General features: G+C 39.6%; 1 protein-coding gene across 1 annotated transcript; it reads left to right on the top strand.

Moving 5' to 3' along the window:
- The first annotated feature begins 108 nt into the window (after positions 1-108).
- Positions 109-21,361, top strand: LOC134656488 (actin-interacting protein 1). The gene is made up of 13 exons (XM_063512084.1): positions 109-266; positions 406-618; positions 4,632-4,779; positions 6,169-6,349; positions 7,388-7,507; positions 8,032-8,196; positions 9,957-10,164; positions 10,912-11,040; positions 11,906-12,012; positions 14,483-14,585; positions 15,860-16,032; positions 20,396-20,546; positions 21,222-21,361. Exons 1-13 carry the CDS (start codon positions 251-253, stop codon positions 21,329-21,331), a joined length of 1,824 nt encoding a protein of 607 aa, XP_063368154.1. The 5' UTR covers positions 109-250; the 3' UTR covers positions 21,332-21,361.
- The last annotated feature ends 275 nt before the right edge of the window (positions 21,362-21,636 follow it).

Here is a 21,636-nt window from a genome sequence, read left to right as displayed (position 1 = left end):
AACTCAAAAATATAAAAAAAAAGTTTTTACCGGTTTTCAACATGTACAGGACAACACTACCCCATGCCCATATATGGGCAATAAAATGAGCGACAGGATTGCCAACAACCCCAAAAAAATATTGTACGTCACTTTTTTAGAAGGCTATGGATTAGCGGCCGATAGTGTTTTCTATAATTGAAAAGTATTTATTTTACTCTAGGTTTAGCTTAGCTCTCGTAGTTATAAACTAATAAATAGTAGGCAAAACATGTCGTATTCAAATAGTAAGTTCTTATTGGAAATTTCAAGTGATGCCGGAAGCATGTGCCGTGTCAATTATGTTCATGAAAGTCTGTGGTTTTATTTATTTTTCAAAATTATTTATCCATTTCAATATGTGATATTGTTCTGATGTCCCCACAGAATACATTTTCGCGGCTCTTCCGAGGACGCAGCGCGGTACACCGCTTGTTTTGGGCGGTGATCCGAAGGGCAAAAATTTCCTGTACACGAACGGAAATTCGGTGATTATCCGCGATATTGAGGATCCGGCGATTGCCGATGTGTACACGGAGCACTCCTGCCAGGTCAACGTGGCCAAATATTCCCCGAGCGGCTTCTATATCGCTTCAGGAGGTAAGGTTATCAGTTTGCAATTTTAATTTATCAGTTTAACATTCATTATGAATCATTGTTTATCTGTAGGAATTATTTGTTTACTCTCCGTTTATTTGTATTGATGAGTCATGGTACAATTATGGTGATAAAGTTTCACTTATAAGGCATTCCTGTCTGATAGCTGGGTGACCTAGAATTATTCAGATATGGCTTAAACTGTAAGTCAATTACTTTTTATATTGAATTGAACCTATTTTATTTCATCAAGAGAGTGTAGTTATGAAATTACAGTGCAAGAATGGCCTTGACTGCCTAAAGTTTTGTTTCAAAATAAGAAAGTTGTATCTTTATGTATGAATATCAACAAATTTATGGTACATACTTTCTACTTAGTGCCATGCTGAAACTGAATGACATTTGTTGGGATTATTCTACAGGTTCATGTTTTTCTTATACAATACAAATATGTTACACACCTCTATGCTTATAAGGTATATTTTATAAATTTTTCCCAACCTGTTAAGAGTATTCTTTCAGTCTACCTATGTACCAATGTAACCAACATTTGCTACTACTGAGTATTTTTTTAGTCTTGATATCGAATAAAAATGAACTGCTATAGTTGCTATCAGGGATCGGAACCGGTTTTTTGCAAATACTTAGAAATAACCATATATTACGAATTATTTTATACTCAAAATGTAGGATGCAGTTGTGTTTTTAGGTAACAACTTTGTATTATTAGACTGCCCAATTAGAAATGAAATAATGAACAAAGAACGAAAAAATACTGTTTTCATTCCCATACAAAAAAGTACTGGTACTCAATCCCTACAACCTCAGTTGGAACATTTAAACAGTTATTGTTGGTGTTTGGATTTATGTAAGATGCTTAATTTATATAATTCAAACATTTCTGACATGTGTGATATTTAGTATAATGAGGAATATCTGGGAGACAGAAAACAAAAAACTCAAAAATGTGCATTTTCCCAGAGATAAGACCTAGCTAGATCGATTTTTCACCCTTGAAAACCCTTATATAGCAAATATCATTGAAATTGTTGGAGACATTTCCGAGATCCCCAAAATATATATACATGAATTGCTTGTTTATAGGTATAAGTAGGGTTTGCATGATGGAGCCGAAATGTATGGGAAGGTCCGTGGCTCCAGATCTGGATAATTTCATACATTCCGGATCCGGATTGCAAACCAGGTATAAGATAAGATGTTATAGCAGTTCTAAAATTACTTAAAGTATAACTAGGTATAATGCTGACAACATAACAATGAAAAGCCAAAAAAACTGGATCAAATATACATATTATTTGTAAAAGAAGGAAAAAAAGTTTTATGCAATTAACTCATGCATATGGTCATTTGCATATGGAACTACTATCTCTATATCAAGGATAACTTTCACTTGCATTATGTTAATGTTGACACAATTTTCTCTTCACACTTCTATTATGGTTTAATCTCTAAAATACATATATCTAATTTGTGCACTATTACCATAAAATATACATATAGATTTCTACCTTATTACCATCACATAAGGTTGTAAATGTGTACTTGTTTGTAGCAAGGAGATATGACTTTTTAACTTTCCAAGTGTAATTGTGCGTGAATAAACTTCCATGTGGATAATAAATTGAGCATAAATTAATTGGAAGCCTATAATTAGATGTTTAATTGGGTTGATCAATCAGATCTTAATGTATAGGATTTTGAACCGTATTTCTATGCCATAAGTTGTTTACTTGACTGTATATAAGGTGAAATTGATAAGAATATTCTGCTGCCAGGAAGTCCTGGAGAACAAAGTGAACTTTCATTTCGGAAATGGAAAATTTGAACTCCCTTACAATAATGTGAAGTATTTCCGAATTTTTTCATGTGGAAATTTCGTAATTTTGGGAACTTTTCGACGGAACTTTTTTGGTAGCCTATAAACATGAATCGAGACGTTGTTGAGAAGCCCCATTTGTGTGCCACATTACGCTGAATGCATGGTGTGTTGTGTTGCATACGCTCTCGACCCGATTTTTAGGGTTCTGTACCTCAAAAGGACTCTCTCTCTCTCTCTCTCTTTAGCCCTTTTCTACCCTTCGGGTGTAGGCCTCCTTCATTCATCTCCATTTGTCACGGTTCTGTGCAATCTGGAGCCATCTCATCCCCGCAGCCCTTTTGATGTCGTCTTCCCAACGCATATTGGGTCTACTTGGAGGAGGACAAAAAGGTTAAATGGACAAAAAGGTTAAACTGTAAGTGTTAATTGTATGCAACAAATAAATAAACAATAAAATTGTAAATTAAAAAAAAAAAACGGAACCCTTATAGGATCACTCGTGCGTTTGTCTGTCTGTCCGACCACCCCCCCCCCTTTATCTCCGAAACTATTGGTTCTAAAATTAAAACAAAAAAAATACACAAAATAACGTTCTTTAGCTATAAATGACAGGATAACCTATTAGAAATGTGCAGTCAAGCGTGAGTCGGACTTAATGTACGGAACCCTTAGAACGCGAGTCCGACTCGCATTTGGCCGGTTATTCAAATGGCAAATGCACGAAACTCGTACAGAAAGTGTATCTGTTATTTACATAATTAAGAACGCCGCATACCATAAAGATGCTACTTAATAACGAATGTTTTAGCGACAAATATATTGCCCGCAAACGTTGGAAGGCCGCCAACTCTATTCCAGAATTAAACTAGGTTTATATATGAATGTAGGGACGGTGGTAACCAAGATTATTGTGTTTGTTGTTATTGAAAATAAAGAGTTCTTTAACAATTCTGTATGTACGACCCTACGTCAAATGATAGGTACTTGACGTCTTCTTGAAGATTGTATACCTATTTAAAATTTCAAGGCGAGTTATAATCCCCTGTAATCTTATTTATTACGTCCAATGTTAAATTAAATATTTTATTTGTAACTTCATCCAGTCTTTTTTTAAATAATATGTGGCGTTCCATGCCATGTGTAAACGGTTTTTATCCAACATGGAGCCCTTTGGGCATGGAACGCCACTTTTCGTAACTGACTAGGTATTTTGCGTGTTAAATAAAATTGCATTCCACGTTATTTTCGAAGAGTTAAAAATATAAATGAAATAAGATGCATAACAGAAGCCGCCGTGACGCAACTGAACAAACTATGAATTAACAAGGAAAATTTAATTTTCCGTAGTACGTTACTGATTTGAGTTGCGATGAGTAGTGTGCTTAATTTCATATGGTGATGTAATCAGTTTTAAATACTGCTTCCTTCCTACTACTTATCAATAATTGGATGAGTTCCAAAATTCTAAAACTACGGACCACGCATAATAGGGTATTTAACAGTATTTAAAATAAATTATTTTACACCATGCATGAAATAAAGTACCAGGAGATTAATGGAGAATCGTAGGCAGCAGTTATTTTTAGACACAATTTCTATTTTAAAACCGGTATAAAACTATAGAGAGTAGGTAATTTGATTGTGACGTCACATGCTATCGTTTTATATAAATTCCATAGTATCAAAATCGTTTTGACAGTTCGAAAAAAGAAACTGATTTGACTAGTAGTGAAATACCCTTTGGAGGGTTTCGTACACTGCAGCTAAAGTTGCTAAGCGGGCGAGGTGTTAAAAATTACCTTGACGCGATCTTATTCTCTTAACAATAAAGTCGCGTCAAGATCATTTTGAGGGTGGATCAACTATTTCTTGTTATTCTGTCCGGTCAGCCAATAGATAATAGTAGCATAGTTTGTTAGAAGACCTTCTTCTGACACGCTTGGTAGACGACCCTCACCATTGAAGATTCTCACCAAAGGATTTATAAGTATCACAAAAAAGCGTGTTTGGTGAATTTAAATGCCTAAAAATCAGGTTTTCAGGAGTGGCCCAGGAGAACGTAACCATGGCAACGAGTGAAAAGTTGATTCACCCTTGAACACCTCACCCGCTTAGCAACTACCTATTGCTGCTGACTACTTTCATACAATTAACTATTCTTTTTTAATTGTTTCAGACGCCTCAGGCAAAATCCGCATCTGGGACACCGTGAACAAGGAGCATATCCTCAAGAATGAGTTCCAGCCGATCGGTGGACCTATCAAGGACATCGCATGGAGTGCGGACAGCCAGAGAATGGTCGCTGTTGGTGAAGGCAGGGAGAGGTACGATATTAGTGCTTTATAGTTCCCGATAGGTGGCGCTATACCGGTCGAGTGAGATTCCTACATCGCGCTATCGTTTGTTTGACGTATATTGCATAAGAAGGAACACATCCTCAAGAATGAGTTCCAGCCAATCGGTGGGCCTATCCGGCCTATCAAAGACATCGCATGGAGTGCGGACAGCCAGCGAATGGTCGCCGTCGGCGAGGGCAGAGAGAGGTACGATATTAGGGCTTTATAGTTCCCGATAGGTGGCACTGTACCGGTCGAGTGAGATTCCTACATCGCGCTATCGTTTGTTTGACGTATATTGTATAAGGAAGCCAAAATTCGTATCTGGGATAACATGATTAAGGAACACATCCTCAAAAATGAGTTTCAACTAATCGGTGGGCCAATCAAAAACATAGCATGGAGTGCGGACAGGTAAGGTACTTGGGCTTCCATAGTTCCTGATAGATGGTGCTGCACAACGTGAGTTCTAGATCGCGCTATCGTTTGTTCGATGTAGATGGATTAAGGGAACCAAGGTTCGTATCTGGGACAAAGTGAACTTCAAAAATGAGCTCCAGCCAATCGGTAGGCCCATCAAAGACATCGCTTGGACCGCGGACAGCCAGCTAATGGTCGCTGTTCCGATAGGTGGCACGGTGACTCCTAAATCGCGCATTCCTTTGTCCGACCTAAAGTCTATTTTTTTATTCGGTAGACTGAAATGACAGTTCATAGTATGAAAATAAAATGTCATTTCATACTATGAAATGTCATTTTAGTCTACCGAATAAAAAAATAGACTTTAGATTACCTACTTACGGAGACAATGATTAGCGTTGAACACTGTGGTGAAGTAGCTCATCCTACAGTTAAGTTCTGGAAACAAAGATGCCTGTCAGATCACGGTTTTTTTGGCGATGATATCCTAGCCCATGTGCCGTATTCCCACAACTTTTCTTTCATAGTTTATTATACAGTGTGTAAATCCAATACGGGCGAATATTTAAACGGTGGTTAGCATAGGACCTAAAAAGTATATTGAGATACATTTTACTTAGAAATGCAATGAAAATTTTAACCATACAAAATAATTCGGCCCGCAATGTAATACACCACACGTTACGGGATACGAGCTTTTTAAAGTAACTGTCAACGTTTGTTAGCAGTTACAATAAAAAGCTCGTATCTCGTAATGTCATGTCATCTTCTGTTTCTTAATGTTTGCAGTACATTGCTGCTTGGTACATGCGAAAAAAATTCATTACGGAGTCATATTAAGTGTAACTTTAAAAAACTTCATTATTAATGATTAGACGGGTAAATTCTTATATCTGGTTTAATTTATTGCCCGTATTGGACTTACACACTGTATTTATACCAATAAATCTTTTCCAGATTCGGCCACGTGTTCATGTCCGAGACGGGCACCTCCGTCGGCGAGATCAGCGGGCAGTCCAAGCCCATCAACTCGGTGGACTTCCGTCCCGCGCGTCCGTTCCGGATCATCACGGCCTCCGAGGACAACACGCTGGCTGTGTTCGAGGGGCCGCCGTTCAAGTTCAAGTGCACTAAACAGGTTAGTAAAAAAAAAAAAAAAATATTATAGGGACATTCTTACACAAATTGACTAAGTTCTACGGTAAGCTCAAGAAGGCTTGTGTTGTGGGTACTGAGACAACGATATATGTAATATACAAATACTTAAATACATAGAAAACATCCATGAGTCAGGAACAAATATCTGGGCTCATCACACAAATAAATGCCCTTACCGGGATTCGAACCCAGGACCACGGCTACACAAGCAGGGTCACTACCCTCTAGGCCAGACCGGTCGTCAAACACACTTATTTCTCATTGAAAGAGACCTACCTTTGAGTGACCTTCAACGCTCGGGTTATTGGCCACGCGCCGGCGAAACAACACTGGTTGCTACGCTTAGAACAGATTTTACAAATTATTAGAGTGACAGAAAAATACAAATGGTGGCTTCTGAAGACACGGTAGCTAGCTCTAAATAAGTTAGTAATCAATAGTAAAGCTTCCAATATAGACCACAAGATGACAGAACTTACAATGCACAGAAAAACGTTATTAGAGGATACCTAGCACCTGCTTTGGCGTAAAGTGTCAATGTAAAGTTTATGATTCCGATTTAGGGCACAAGATGCGCACGCACCTATAAAGTAAAGTAAACATTATTTATTGTACACACGGATTTAGGAAGAAACATAACACTGGTCTTAAAACTAAAAACAATGAGAATAACTATTATAATGTTAGATTTACAGATTTACACATCAAAGCAACTTAAAAAAAACATACGATCTAAACTAACAAACAATACAAGAAAACTTAAAAAAATAAAACACACATGTATGTACATTTATGCAAAAACAATTATGTATGTACATTTGAAGCAATTACACTCATGGTTGTACCCGTACCTACACTAGGCGTAGCCTGTCACGTAACCAATTCAGCTACGAATTATCAATGACTTAATTTTTGCGAAATGTCAATAAAACACTATACATTCAATTAAATTTCTAATGAGTAGGTATAGTTAATCATATCCCAGCATATATTTAATAGGTACAATTATTATTTGTAGGAGCATTCCCGCTTCGCGCAGGCGGTCCGCTACAGCCCCGATGGTAGTCTGTTCGCGTCGGCCGGGTTCGATGGCAAGATCTTCCTTTTCGATGGCGCTACTTCTGAACTTAAAGGAGAGGTGAGTTAGATGGTTATAGAATCCGTGACACGCGAGTCTACATTTAAGTTTGACCGACTTTTAAAAATATTAAAAAGTCCATATTAAAAAAGAAACTCAAGGTACAGTCGACATCAAAGATGTGTTTACATTTTTCGTCTTCTTTCAAGGGAGTAAGGTGCAAAAGTGTAAACATATCTTTGATGTCGACTGTATGACCATCGCCGACATTTCATGACAAAGGTTAGAAATTTCCTCTACACGATTTCCTACTTTTTTTATTAGTCTAATTTAGTGTCCCACGGCTGGGGAAAGGCCTACCCTCGTCCCTGTCGTATGTACTTTCCCACTAATCAGGACAGAATACGTCCAAGTAGTCCCGCCATCTCCTTTTAGTTTTGTCCGCACCCACTTGGTAATCATTTTGGCCCACCTTTCAGGGTGCATGCGGTACAGCCCAGCCCAGTTCCACTTCAGCTTACCCTGTCACTCCCAGTTAAGCAACTCGTTTTCCTACTGTATAATAAGAAAATCTCTCTCTTCAGTTCGGGTCTCCCGCCCACAAAGGCGGAGTGTACGGCATCGCTTGGTCCCCGGACGGCAAGCAGCTGCTCTCGTGCTCCGGAGACAAGACCTGCGCCGTGTGGGACGCCGCCACCATGGAGAGGACCATACTCTTCAACATGGGCAACGCTGTGGAGAACCAGCAGGTATGGTTGATTCATTCATATTCAAGCAGCTGCTCTCGAGCTCCGGAGACAAGACCTGCGCCGTGTGGGACGCCGCCACCATGGAGAGGACCATACTCTTCAACATGGGCAACGCTGTGGAGAACCAGCAGGTATGGTTGATTCATTCATATTCAAGCAGCTGCTCTCGAGCTCCGGAGACAAGACCTGCGCCGTGTGGGACGCCGCCACCATGGAGAGGACCATACTCTTCAACATGGGCAACGCTGTGGAGAACCAGCAGGTATGGTTGATTCATTCATATTCAAGCAGCTGCTCTCGAGCTCCGGAGACAAGACCTGCGCCGTGTGGGACGCCGCCACCATGGAGAGGACCATACTCTTCAACATGGGCAACGCTGTGGAGAACCAGCAGGTATGGTTGATTCATTCATATTCAAGCAGCTGCTCTCGTGCTCCGGAGACAAGACCTGCGCCGTGTGGGACGCCGCCACCATGGAGAGGACCATACTCTTTAACATGGGCAACGCTGTGGAGAACCAGCAGGTATGGTTGATTCATTCATATTCAAGCAGCTGCTCTCGTGCTCCGGAGACAAGACCTGCGCCGTGTGGGACGCCGCCACCATGGAGAGGACCATACTCTTCAACATGGGCAACGCTGTGGAGAACCAGCAGGTATGGTTGACTGATTCATATTCATAAGTAACATTCGTAACAAACGCAAACGTATGTTAGCGGTCTGGGTGCATGTTGTACAAAATCTTTTGCGTTAGACGCCACTCTGCCCGCCCCGCTGAACGCTCCGCTGGAGACTCACCGCTGAGACCGTGGAAAACCTTAAGCAAACCGTTGTTCTTGGTAAAACTATCTGGACTACAAAAAGATTGGCGTTTTTCACAATAAAGTCAATGATATTATATAACCATAGATAGGTTATACTCATACTTGAGGTGCACAAAAAATACTTCCATATTTATTTCTGTGCCTACGAAGAAATCTGTTATTTTTGATTAATTTTCTCATTCCATCCATCTTTGTCACACTCGTTGTTAAACATAAGGTCGTCTCTTTCTCTTTCGGAGCTCGTTAGCACTTGCACATTTCTCGCTTGTCCAGCCGCGACTAAAGGCAACTTGTCCAATTTGTCACAAGGTAAGCGCTTCAATTTTGGAACGCCTATAACCTATCTTGAGTTATAAATCATTGAATAAAGTACCATTGTGGGCATTATTAACAAACTGCTAAGTATATTGACTTAAATCGTTCTTATTAACTGAAGTGGAACAAAACTACGTAAAAATTAGCTTGATTTCTATTTGGCGCCTGTTGTCTCGGGGAAAGGTAAATATTTTTTTTTAATAATAATAGCGAAAGGTAAGTTTTGTAAGATAATTAAAAAAAAAATGTCTTTTAAATCTAAAACCAGAAAGAACACTGATTTAACTTTCGCGATTTTTACACATTATTAAATTGTACAACGGGACTTAAAAATCGGAGGTAAATCTTAAAAACTTAGATACGCGAATAAGTCCCGTTGTACAATTTAATAATCAGAAAGAACAGTTAAGGATTTTACCAATTGTTAACTTTACTGCCTTTTAGGGGTTGTGTGGAAAGAGAATAGTCGTAGAATGTATGGGCTCCCGTACATTTCGCGACTCTTCTCTTTCCGAACAGACTACGTCTTGAATATTTAAAAGAGAACCAAAGAAATAATTACTTGTACCTATATGTACGATTCAATTTAGATTTTCTACTAAACTGAGATTTTTAATTACAGGTATCATGCCACTGGCAAGGCAAGCACCTGATCACCGTCTCCCTGTCCGGAGACATCAGCTACCTGGACCCCGAGAACCCAGACAAGCCTCTCCGGGTCCTCACCGGCCATAACAAGCCCATCACCTGCCTGGCTCTACATCCGGACAAGCACACTGTTTATACGGCTAGTCATGACGGAAATGTCACTGCTTGGAATGTTGCTACAGGTAAGATATGTTTAAGTATCCTGGTCACGGCACCAAACTGTAACAGTAACATGCCTTGACTACAACGAGCCAATCACCGTTCATTTGGCCCGTACAATAGTCATGACGGGTTTGTCACTGTTTGGAATATTGCTACTGGTAAGATAAGTTTCTAATATCCTGGTTAACAAGACCAAACTGTAACTAACATACCTTGGCTATAATTAGTCCCCTTGTTTGGTTTTCCACCTGCAGAAGCACACTTATAGCTGTGTTTGCGGACTAAATGCCTTAAGACATTCTCTATCAGTTAACCAATGTTACTGTAGAGGCCTAGGCTCCTTTCTAGGTAGTGCAGGGATGCCTAAGTGAAGTATCTTCAATGAAGACTTGTTATTTTAACTAGTGTACAAAGATTTATTTTATAAATTAGGATTAAATTACAGTACAACTTTGTCGTTCAACGTATTTTGAAAGATTGCCGTTGGCTGTAGGCGGACGTTATATACGCATCCGTTCGTTGCCGATCTTCGAATTTCGGACGCAATCGGCCGTCCGTGACGTCACTTAAGATGCGTTCTGAACAGTTACTAGTTAGGAAGGACCAATTATGATGTTACGGTATAAAATTTCAATATTTTTACCATAGTATCATGTTCTTGGGGCATGATCCAAATCAGAGGATGTATATACTACCTGAATAAGTTGATCAATAAATTTGCGAACATGTATTTCCGTACTACACATAAATAATTTCTCCAATTTTAGGCGAAGGCCAACATATCCAAGGCCAAGGCCACGGCAACCAGATCAACGGCATGCGCGCCGGCAAAGATGGTTCCCTGCTCACGTGCGGCATAGACGACTCGCTGCGCCGCGCCGTGCCCAAAGCTGAAGGTATTGCAATTGTCGACTTAAACATACAGAAAAATACATAGAGTGCTCACTCCATACATCAGTTCAGACTATTAATTTCAGTGTCTACATCTAGCATCGAGTAGCGGAACTATCAGTACTGCTACTTGACAATAGATGTAGCACCGACCGGAAAGTCTTATCTCAACAGCATAAGACTATCCGGTCGGTGGCGACATCTATTGTCAAGTAGCAGTACTGATAGTTCCGCTACTCGATGCTAGATGCTAATAGTCTTTTTGGTACTAAAACTGATGTATGGAGTGAGCACTCTATGTATTTTTTTCTCTATGACTTAAAATAGTTGTTTAACAACGTAGCGAAGTTGTTGTTTATCCATTGTGATAATGTTGAGCAAAATTCTGAAAAATAGACGTTTTATAAGGTAAAAGACAAGAATAATTATTGGCGTCGAATAAAACTCAAATTTCTTCATCTTACCACCGAGAAAAAAAAACACGATAATTATTTATCATTTAAAATTATTAGCAGCTAAAGTGAAGAAGAAACTCAATATTTACCTATCATAATAATGTTCAACGGATCAATAACGTTTGAGAAAACTAGCGTTCTTTCCTGTGGACAATACGAAAGTTAACAGTTTGGTTACATCTTGCTTTAATCATACAGCTTTTAAGAAATAGACGGTTGGAATAAAAATAATAGTTTTATAAGTCCTTTTATTTTATGAAGTTCACAGAAAAGTCGCATAGCTTACCAAATTTATTAATTTCCGCTACCCAAAGTTTACCTGGAAAAGATAAAGATTTCTGTTTTCTTTTGTATTATTTTCTCTTATTTGTATTGTATTGTAAAAAGCTTTATAATAGAATGTAATGTGTTTCAGGCGAGGTGCCGACGTACACGGAGGCGGCCGTGACGCTGGGTTCGCAGCCGCGCGGCATGGACCACATCCTTGACGATGACACCACCATCATCGCCACCGTCAAGGAGGTATAGTTTGTAGCTTTCTAATAGACCCCGAAGGCTAATCCTATTGTCTATTGTTCAGTAAAACCGCACGTGCTACTTACCTGCAAAAAAGGGTCCTAATTATTCTATTTGGCACCTGAGCGCGGGCTAGTCCAACGCTCAAAAAACCAGTGTAGGTGCGCTCTCCGATAACGCGCCTTTGTTACGCATCTCGATGACACATTTTAGACTGGTTCTGTAGCGTTCGACTCGCCGGCACTCAGTAACCGAAGTACCGATTTTTTATGCAGGTGGTTGTGGCACGTGGCACGAGCGGTTTTTCTTAACAATAGACAATAGGATTAGCCTTCGGGGTCTATTAGAAAGCTACAAACTATACGACCATTTTACACTAGTGGCTCTGTGAGCTGTAGACCTCGCGAGTAGACCTTAAAACTGAATAAATGTATGGCTAAAATATTTATTAAAATATAGGTATAGTAGGTACAAAAAACATAAAATTGAAAACTACATAAAGCTACAAACAAAAATTAAACGAATACGCTTAACCCGCGCTTGATAAATAAAAAATACGACATTTTTAATTTTTTCAAAATAAAAAAATAAAATAAAAAACAACTATAAGAAATTTAAGTATAAAAAAAATACAAAAAGTTATGCAGCAGTATACAATTACTGGGGATGGAACCAGGGACCTGCCGATTCAAACAAAAAAAGCGAACGTTTGCAAAATACGCCATTATAGCTCTTACTAAAGCTGACGAAATTTAGCTACTCATTCTCAAGTAAAAACTAAATATCTAAATACCGCCAAAACCAGCCATACAAATTTTCTGAATTTTTGGCCATTTAATCTATAAACATATCTCAAAAAGAAAAAACTCTTGATACCGATACGACTATTTGTTTAGGCGGGAGCTATCACGACTCCGCCATTTTGAAAAATTTCCAAAAACCGGATCGACAAAAAAAAATTTATTTAGTCCTAGAATTTGGTCACAAAATTTCACGAAAATCGGTTAAGAATTGCGACCTGTAGAGGAGAACATCCGGACATACAAAAGCAAAATGCGCGAGTCAAAACGTAGACCTTCGCTACGCTTCGGTCAATTATCAGGCGAATATATTAGAGCAGCGGTCGGCAACAGGCGGCCCGCAAACCTCTCACTTGCGGCCCGCGAGCCTCCCTGGCTATTTTGTATGTAATATTGACAAACGACAATGTCTGATAAAGTCATAAATATTAACAAAGTGCGGTCCGCGTCAACTTCGTTTACTACTATGTGGCCCTTGGCTTTTAAAAGGTTTCTGACCGCTGCATTAGAGAAAGGCCGCAGGATCACAAAATTAATAATAGTACCAGATACAGAAGGTTCACTCTCTAACAAAACACGTCTATTACGAGAGATGTAAGCTCAAGCGCGAGCAGGCGTCCGTTCCGTAGCGGTGTGCGGCAACTACCATGGCTAGACACCAAAATTGGTGTGGGCCACTTGTACTTGTAACGACGCGACGACATCGCGGAGTGAGCCACGCCTGCCAAGATTGCTAATTTTTTTTTCAACCGCATTGTCTCAAGCGTTACGATTTTTCATAAACTTTGCCGGTTGAACCTACTGTACTTGAATAGTATATTATTGTCGAGGTTCGGAAGTAGCTACTTGCTGGCTGAGGATTCGTTTTAAACGGACGACCTTGGGAGTCCGTTTAATTGAATCCGAAGCCAGCAAGTAGCCTTCCAGCCGAGTCATATATAATGCTTTTCTCAAAAATGGTGCAAGAAATAAAAATTATTTACCGGAGCAATGGTCTAATTATCACCGAAAAAAGTAAAACCATTGAAAACATTTGCTTTACCACCTTTAAAAAAAAAAGAAGTGTATTTTTCTGCTGAAAATACGCCAACCTATTTGAAACACCTAAATAGTCGCGGTACCAACATTATAATAATAAATGCTGATCATCTGTTTGGCTGTTTAATGGGCCTATGCCTTCATTTGATATGGCCATTTAAAGTTTTAAAAAGTTTGGAACTCGTTAAATAATGGAATTTGTATGCAACATTGCAGTCCCGAAATCGAGACTGCAACGTTTTTAACTTTTTAATTTTTTGAATGACCATAAACTACGCACTTCGCGACCTATTTTTTAACCGGCAACGTCGACTTTGCCGTCCATTTTTGACATGAATCTAGTATAACTGGATTGGGCATGAGTGGTGGGGATAACTGACAGAACGGGATAGTCTTATGTATCTTTCAGTAGGAGTAGCAGCGAAAGCGCTATTATTGTTTGTCCTTGTCACTGTCTCACATCTTGTTTTATTCCCCACCGTAAATTGACCACCATGATTGGTCGAATTCATTTGTTGCCCACCATAACGCGACGCTATGATTGGTCGAATTTATATGTTTTGTCCCTCACGGAGGCACGCGTAGACCACTTCTATAGGATGCTACCTTGTATGATTTTTGAGAAAAACAATTTCCAGCTGTGCGTAGTGATCGGCGGCAGCAAGCAGTCGGCGATCCCCCTCAGCTTCGAGCCGACATGCGTCGCCATCGACCCTAAGAGCCGGCACGTGGCTGTTGGAGGTAAAGATCAGACCAAAAAATATCTAACTGAACTACAATTATAATCACTACATAGTATAAAACAAAGTCGCTTCCTGCTGTCTGTCCCTATGTATGGTTAGATCTTTAAAACTACGCAACTGCTTTTGATGCGGTTGTTTTTAATAGATAGAGTGATTCAAGAGGAAGTTATATGTATAATTTGCTAACCCGTGCGAAACCTGGGCGGGTAGTGACTAAGACTAGCGAGTCTTTTTGATAAATACCAACTAAACCACCGACCGACGCCGGTCTAGCCTAGTGGGTAGTGACACTGCCTATGAAGCCGATGGTCCTGGGTTCGAATCCCGGTAAGGGCATTTATTTGTGTGATGACAACAGATATTTATTCCTGAGTCATGGACGCTTTCTATGTATTTAAGTATTTGTATATTATATATATATCGTTGTCTGAGTATCCACAACACAAGCCTTCTTGAGCTTACCGTGGGACTTAGTCAATTTGTGTAAGAATGTCTATACTATTTATCTATATAACCACAGAACAAGTTAGAATGGCGATGCGAGCAGGGTACGTATCGCCGCCGGTTTTGAGCAAACGCTCGCAAGCTACTCGCCCGCGCTGACCGAAAAACGCCACAATAACCTTCAGATTAAGAAGCCAGACATCAAATCTGTCTAAAGGAGGCGTATCCATTCACCACGCACACAAGTTTTTACTACCGTTTCGCGAGTGTTAGTAAATGTGGAGAGGAACGAGCGGCGACACCGGTTCCGATATTAACTGCGCGCGATAGCCGTTCTAACCTCTTTAATATGTTCTGTGCAGGGATGTTACAGAGCTCCGTTTCCGTTTCCGTTAAGTCGGAACTTCCGTTTGGTATTACACATCCGTTTCTGTTCCGGTTCCGTTACTTTTGAAACGGAAGTTATATCGGATGTCAATGCTTAGCGCGGCAGCGGGACATGAGCGGTGTACATCAAAACAAACCGGTTTATACCAGTCATTCGCTCATAGCCCCGCTTGCCACGTGCTGCAGTAATTAGATGTTCTGGTTTATCCGTGTTTTCGAATGTAAAGTACCTATTCGTATGTGTTGTGTTGTGTAATGTATACCTACTGATAGTACAGACTCAGGCTCCGGTTCTGGTTCCGGTTCCGTTTTCGGTTCCGATTCCGTTTCTGGTTCCGATAAACTAAATTTAAAACATCTGGTTCCGCTTTCGGTTCCGATAAAACCACATCCGTTACATCCCTGGTTCTGTGTAAATAACTATCTATTTCAAATTTCCAGGAGCGGACAACAAAGTTCGCCTGTTCACCCTGGACGTCCGCACCCTGACCCCGGGCGTCATCCTGGAGCACCTCGGGCCCGTCACCGACGTCCGTTTCAGCCCCGACTCGGCCTATCTAGTCGCCAGCGACGCCAATAGGAAAGTCATCCTGTATAGCACTGAAGAATACAAGGTAAACTTACTATTTTAGAAATGTTATTGTTAACGAGGTGCCTTTTCACAATAGTACATTATTGTCGAGGTTTGGAAGTAGCTACGAGGGGCGTTCAAAATATTCTCGGTATTGATATCTTACAACCTCTTCTAAAATTTCTTTCGTTACTGGCCGCTAAGGTTTATTCATTGACATTAAAAAAAAGTATAATTCGAACCGAGATGTTCTTTTGTTTTTCTGCAATTGCTGAACAAACATGAACATCATGTGGGAATTGACAATGTTAACTAAATTAGAACATCGATGCGTGATAAAATTCTTGACAAAACAGGGTAAAAATCAAAAAACCATAAAAGAGGAAATGGATTGTGTTTACCGTGAGTCTGCTCCTTCTTTATCTACCATTCAAAAGTGGTCAAGCGAGTTTAAACGTGGAAGGGAGAGTGTTGAAGACGACCCTAGACCTGGCCGGCCTGTAGTAGCTACTTCACAAGAAAATATTGATAAAGTGGAAAAACTTATATTGGAAGATGGTCGAGTGAAGGTAAAATCTATAGCACAAGTAACCAATCTCTCTATTGGTACCGTACATGATATTATCCATGACCATCTTAATATGTCAAAAGTAAGTGCAAGATGGGTTCCGCGAATGCTGACTCGGCTTCAAAAAGACATGCGTGTAGCTTGTTGTTCCGATTTTATTGACCTGTGCGGTGAAAATCCTGATGAGGTGCTGCAAAGAATAGTTACTGGAGATGAAACCTGGGTTCATCATTATGACCCAGAGAGTAAACAAGAGTCCATGCAGTGGCACATTAAGGGTTCAGCTCATCCCAAGAAGTTCAAGGTCATCCCTTCAGCTGGCAAGGTCATGGCCACGATATTTTGGGATTGTGAAGGAGTATTACTGATCGATTATAAAGAAAAAGGTGTAAATATCACAGGACAGTACTACGCTAACATTCTACGTCAATTAAAGGATGCAATCAAAGAAAAGAGGCGAGGAAAGTTAACCAAAGGTGTTATGCTTCTGCATGACAACGCCCCCGTCCATACTGCTCATATTGCCAAGGCAGCTATTGTTGAATGTGGGTTTGAAACTGTTACTCACCCACCGTATAGTCCGGACTTAGCCCCCAGCGACTTCTTTTTGTTCCCCAATCTTAAAAAGGATCTGCGTGGAAATAAATTTTCCGATGATGAAGCATTGAAGGCGACAGTGGAGGAGCATTTTTACACCAAAGATAAAAAATATTTTTATGCAGGATTAAAAAAAATAATTGATCGATCTTTTAAGTGTATGAACATAGGGGGGGAGTATATTGAAAAATAAAAATATCAAACTTTTCGTACTTGTTTGTTTTCATTCTCATACCGAGAATATTTTGAACACCCCTCGTACTTGCAGGCTGAGGATTCGTTTTAAACGGACGACCTTGGGAGTCCGTTTAATTGAATCCGAAGCCAGCAAGTAGCCTTCCAGCCGAGTCATATATAGTGCTTTTCTCAAAAATGGTGCAAGAAATAGAAATATTTTACAGAAGCAACGTTCTAATTTTCGCAGAAAAAAGTAAAACCATTAAAAAGAATTGCTTGCCGCCTTTAAAAAGAAAAGAAGTGTATTTTTCTGCTGAAAATACGCCAACGTATTTGAGACACCTAAATAGTCGCGGTACCAACATTATAATAATAAGTGCTGATCATCTGTTTGACTGTTTAATGGACCTATGCCTTCATTTGATAGGGCCAATTAAAGTTTTAAAAAGTTTGGAACTCGTTAAATAATGGAATTTGTATGCAACATTGCAGTCCCGAAATCGAGATTGCAATGTTTTTAACTTTTTAATTTTTTGAATGACCATAAACTACGCACTTCGCGACCTATTTTTTATCCGGCAACGTCGACTTTGCCGTCCATTTTTGAGAAAAAACTTGTAGGTAGTCTACGCTACGCCTACTGGCTTCCCGCCGATGCGATGTCGGGACAGCAAAGGCAATAAATAAAAACACGGGACTTTGTCGGTTGGTACATTTAAATCCTTGAATCTTTCATTTAGAGTTGAGGGATTAAATAGAGTCTTTGTTAGCATATATGTGAGTGTGACAAGTTAGTTGTCAATTTTTAGGGTTCCGTAGCCAAATGGCAAAAACGGAACCCTTATAGATTCGTCATGTCTGTCTGTCTGTCTGTCTGTCTGTCCGTCTGTCCGTCTGTCCGTCTGTCTGTCCGTCCGTATGTCACAGCCACTTTTCTCCGAAACTATAAGAACTATACTGTTGAAACTTGGTAAGTAGATGTATTCTGTGAACCGCATTAAGATTTTCACACAAAAATAGAAAAAAATCAATAAATTTTTGGGGTTCCCCATACTTCGAACTGAAACTCAAATTTTTTTTTTCATCAAACCCATACGTGTGGGGTATCTATGGATAGGTCTTCAAAAATGATATTGAGGTTTCTAATATCATTTTTTTCTAAACTGAATAGTTTGCGCGAGAGACAGTTCCAAAGTGGTAAAATGTGTGTCCCCCCCCCCTGTAACTTCTAAAATAAGAGAATGATAAAACTAAAAAAAATATATGATGTACATTACCATGTAAACTTCCACCGAAAATTGGTTTGAACGAGATCTAGCAAGTAGTTTTTTTTTAATACGTCATAAATCGCCTAAATACGGAACCCTTCATGGGCGAGTCCGACTCGCACTTGGCCGCTTTTTATTTAGACCACAAGGTAGCAGACCCTTTGACACACAGTTTGATCAAATCGACCTTAAGTATTCGTATTTATTTTATCTTATTCCACCTGCCCCATTTCTTTGTCCAATGTGTATTTGCGTCTCACATTTTGCTTAGTGAGAGAGTGCACATTGGACCAAGAAATTGGAGAGGTGGAATACCGACCTAGATAAAATTAGATTAAAATTAAATTTAGCTAAAGTGACGAGTCGGACGTCAAACTTCTTTCGTTTAAAACGACTGTATCTTGTTTACTTAATATGTTTTTCTACTCGTCGACTGCAATGCTTGAATTAAGACTTTGTATACCAAAGTGAGATCGCATACTTTTTGCAATATGGGACCCCAACTCAACTATAATATTCATTTCGATACAGTTTAGTCAACTATAATATTCATTTCGATACAGTTTAGGCAACTATAATATTCATTTCGATACAGTTTAGTCAACTATAATGAAATTGACCAATCGAAAGCGCGGAGCAAGTACCAGGGCCTCATGAGTTACGAGAAGGTGTCGTTGACCAACCGGCCGGGGGCGCGCGGCGCGGGGCCGGGTCGCGTACGAGTATGAAGGTATCGCGGCTGCTCGCGCATCTTAGCTGTATACTTTTGGTTTTTTTACCTACATATATAATTCTTCTACGATTAGTTTTAAGTTTTTTTTTGTTGACTCGTAGAAAAAGTATTGTATACAATAGTGATATAATCAAGCTTTTCAATCTCGTACCTTTACTTAGGCAACTCAGCAAGCTTGGTTGCCTAAACACGGTACTCGACTGAAAAGATCTCCATTAACTCACATTTATAGACGGGTCTAACGCGAAATTTATTCAATTACCTTTATATACCGACGTTTCGACACAGGTTTCACTGGTCATGGTCGCGGCCAACTGAAGTCCCAGCAAAATGTCAAAACAGAGATTTGTGCAACTACCCGACGAAAAGTGTATGAAAAAGTTTGGGGTAGACATCACATTTTCAAACCACCCACTACACATAATGTTAATTATTGTCAATAGATAAATGTCTATAAATGTGAGTTAATATGTGTTCAAAACGCGAAGGTTTTAAATATGATATAAGATCTCCATTATATCACGATTGTATAATAGTAGTTTATGCAACAGTGATATAATAAGGGTTCTTAAAATTCAAGGGTCGAAGTTACAAAACGAGACGTAGTCGAGTTTTGTAAAAAAAGACCCGAGAATTTTAAGAACCAATTATGAGCTGTTGCATACATTACTTTTTCTATGACAGCTGCAGCAAAAAAAAAAAAAAAAGAGTTATTATTAAAAAAAAAGAGTTATTATTAAAAAAAAAAGAGTTATTATTAAAAAAAAAGAGTTATTATTTAAAAAAAATTGAGTTATTATTTAAAAAAAAAAGAGTTATTATTTAAAAAAAAAAGAGTTATTATTGTAAATGAAAACATACCTCTTTCAATCAAGATGATCGGAACTTGTATCTTTAAAAAAAATAAAGCAGTTGTATTATACTCAAAAGATGACTGCTAGCAGTCATCTTATGAGCCTATAGACAAAGCATTCAAATGACATTGCTTTAGATATCACTGTCAGTCATTTAATTGACACATTTAAGTGCTGGAGTAGAAAAAATACTATTTGATGTTCGTCAGCCGGCGCACAACAAGGAGTGGGGCTTCCACACGGCGCGCGTCAACTGCGTGGCGTTCAGCCCGGACTCCAAGCGCGTCGCGTCCGGCTCGCTCGACACCAACATCATCGTGTGGAGCGTACCCAACCCCGGCAAGCACATCATTATCAAAAGTGAGTATAATGTGGTCGCCATTTGCAACTTGTTACTTAAGATCGGTTTTCCTAGGATAGCTGTGCCGTCATATGGCGGCCGTCTCCATACAAATACCACGACATCCATATTTAGCCGTATTATTTAGTATGGAGACGGCCGCTATATGACGGCACCGCTATCCTAGGAAAACCGATCTTTAGGGTGGTATTCCATCTGTCCATTATGTTTGTCCATACTCATGGCGTCTCACTCTCTCAAGCAAAATGTGAGACAAAACACACATTGTACAAAGAAATTGGACGGGTGGAATACCACCCTTATCAGACCGATCGCGTCATGCCTAGAAATTCTACTACATTGGTCAAATTTTGGAAGCTTAAATAATCCATTTTTGAGATTCGATAGGGGTCGTTTTCGTCATGTGACGTTCCTTGCCTAAAGGGTCTTTATACTCCATGTACATAACAAACAACCCTTTAGGCATGGCACGCTATCAATTATGATGAAAAACGAAACTATTTAGGTAATTAAATAATACAACCTCGTTGAATCAATCTGAATATTCACAATTATGAGTAGTAAATTACTGTAAAAATTACCTGTGACTAAATATTATGTCAAATTTATATTTTAGACAAAAAATAATAATTTTATGTTCAAAGCCTATAATTGCAACGTGTGTTTGTTTATAGACGCGCATCCACAGAGCCAGATCACGGGCGTGGCGTGGCTGGACGATGAGACCATCGTGTCCGTGGGACAGGACGCCAACACGCGCGTGTGGACCGTGCCTCAAGCATAAACACACAGACACACACACAAACATACGGGGAGATACTGCATAACACGCATATTGTAGGGACCGTGCGCCTTGGGCCCTAAATCGAAAGCCTGAACCTTTAACAACCAACTCTAAAACAATGTAATTTTGGTCCTTTGTCCTTTGCATAATCATTAGGACGACTGAGCGTCAAGGAAATTGAATGCACTACCTTGGCTATTTTGTGCGCACTAAATAGTCAAAATTGATAGTGACAATTCATGCCAATAAGCGCCTTAATCTTTCCCACGCCGTGTCAAACACAAAAGCTGTCACTCAGACGCCAC

This window comes from Cydia amplana, chromosome 1 (assembly GCF_948474715.1).
Source record: "Cydia amplana chromosome 1, ilCydAmpl1.1, whole genome shotgun sequence".
NCBI lineage: Eukaryota > Metazoa > Arthropoda > Insecta > Lepidoptera > Tortricidae > Cydia > Cydia amplana.
The sequence above is the reverse complement of the archived record's forward strand: the minus strand, read 5'-3'. Positions and strand labels throughout refer to the sequence as shown.

Bases quoted from the DNA above. Each gene is read 5' to 3' on its own strand.
- LOC134656488 (XM_063512084.1), top strand. The intron at 12,013-14,482 runs GTATAGTTTGTA...AACAATTTCCAG, and splicing joins TCATCGCCACCGTCAAGGAG to CTGTGCGTAGTGATCGGCGG. The intron at 16,033-20,395 runs GTAAACTTACTA...GATGTTCGTCAG, and splicing joins ATAGCACTGAAGAATACAAG to CCGGCGCACAACAAGGAGTG.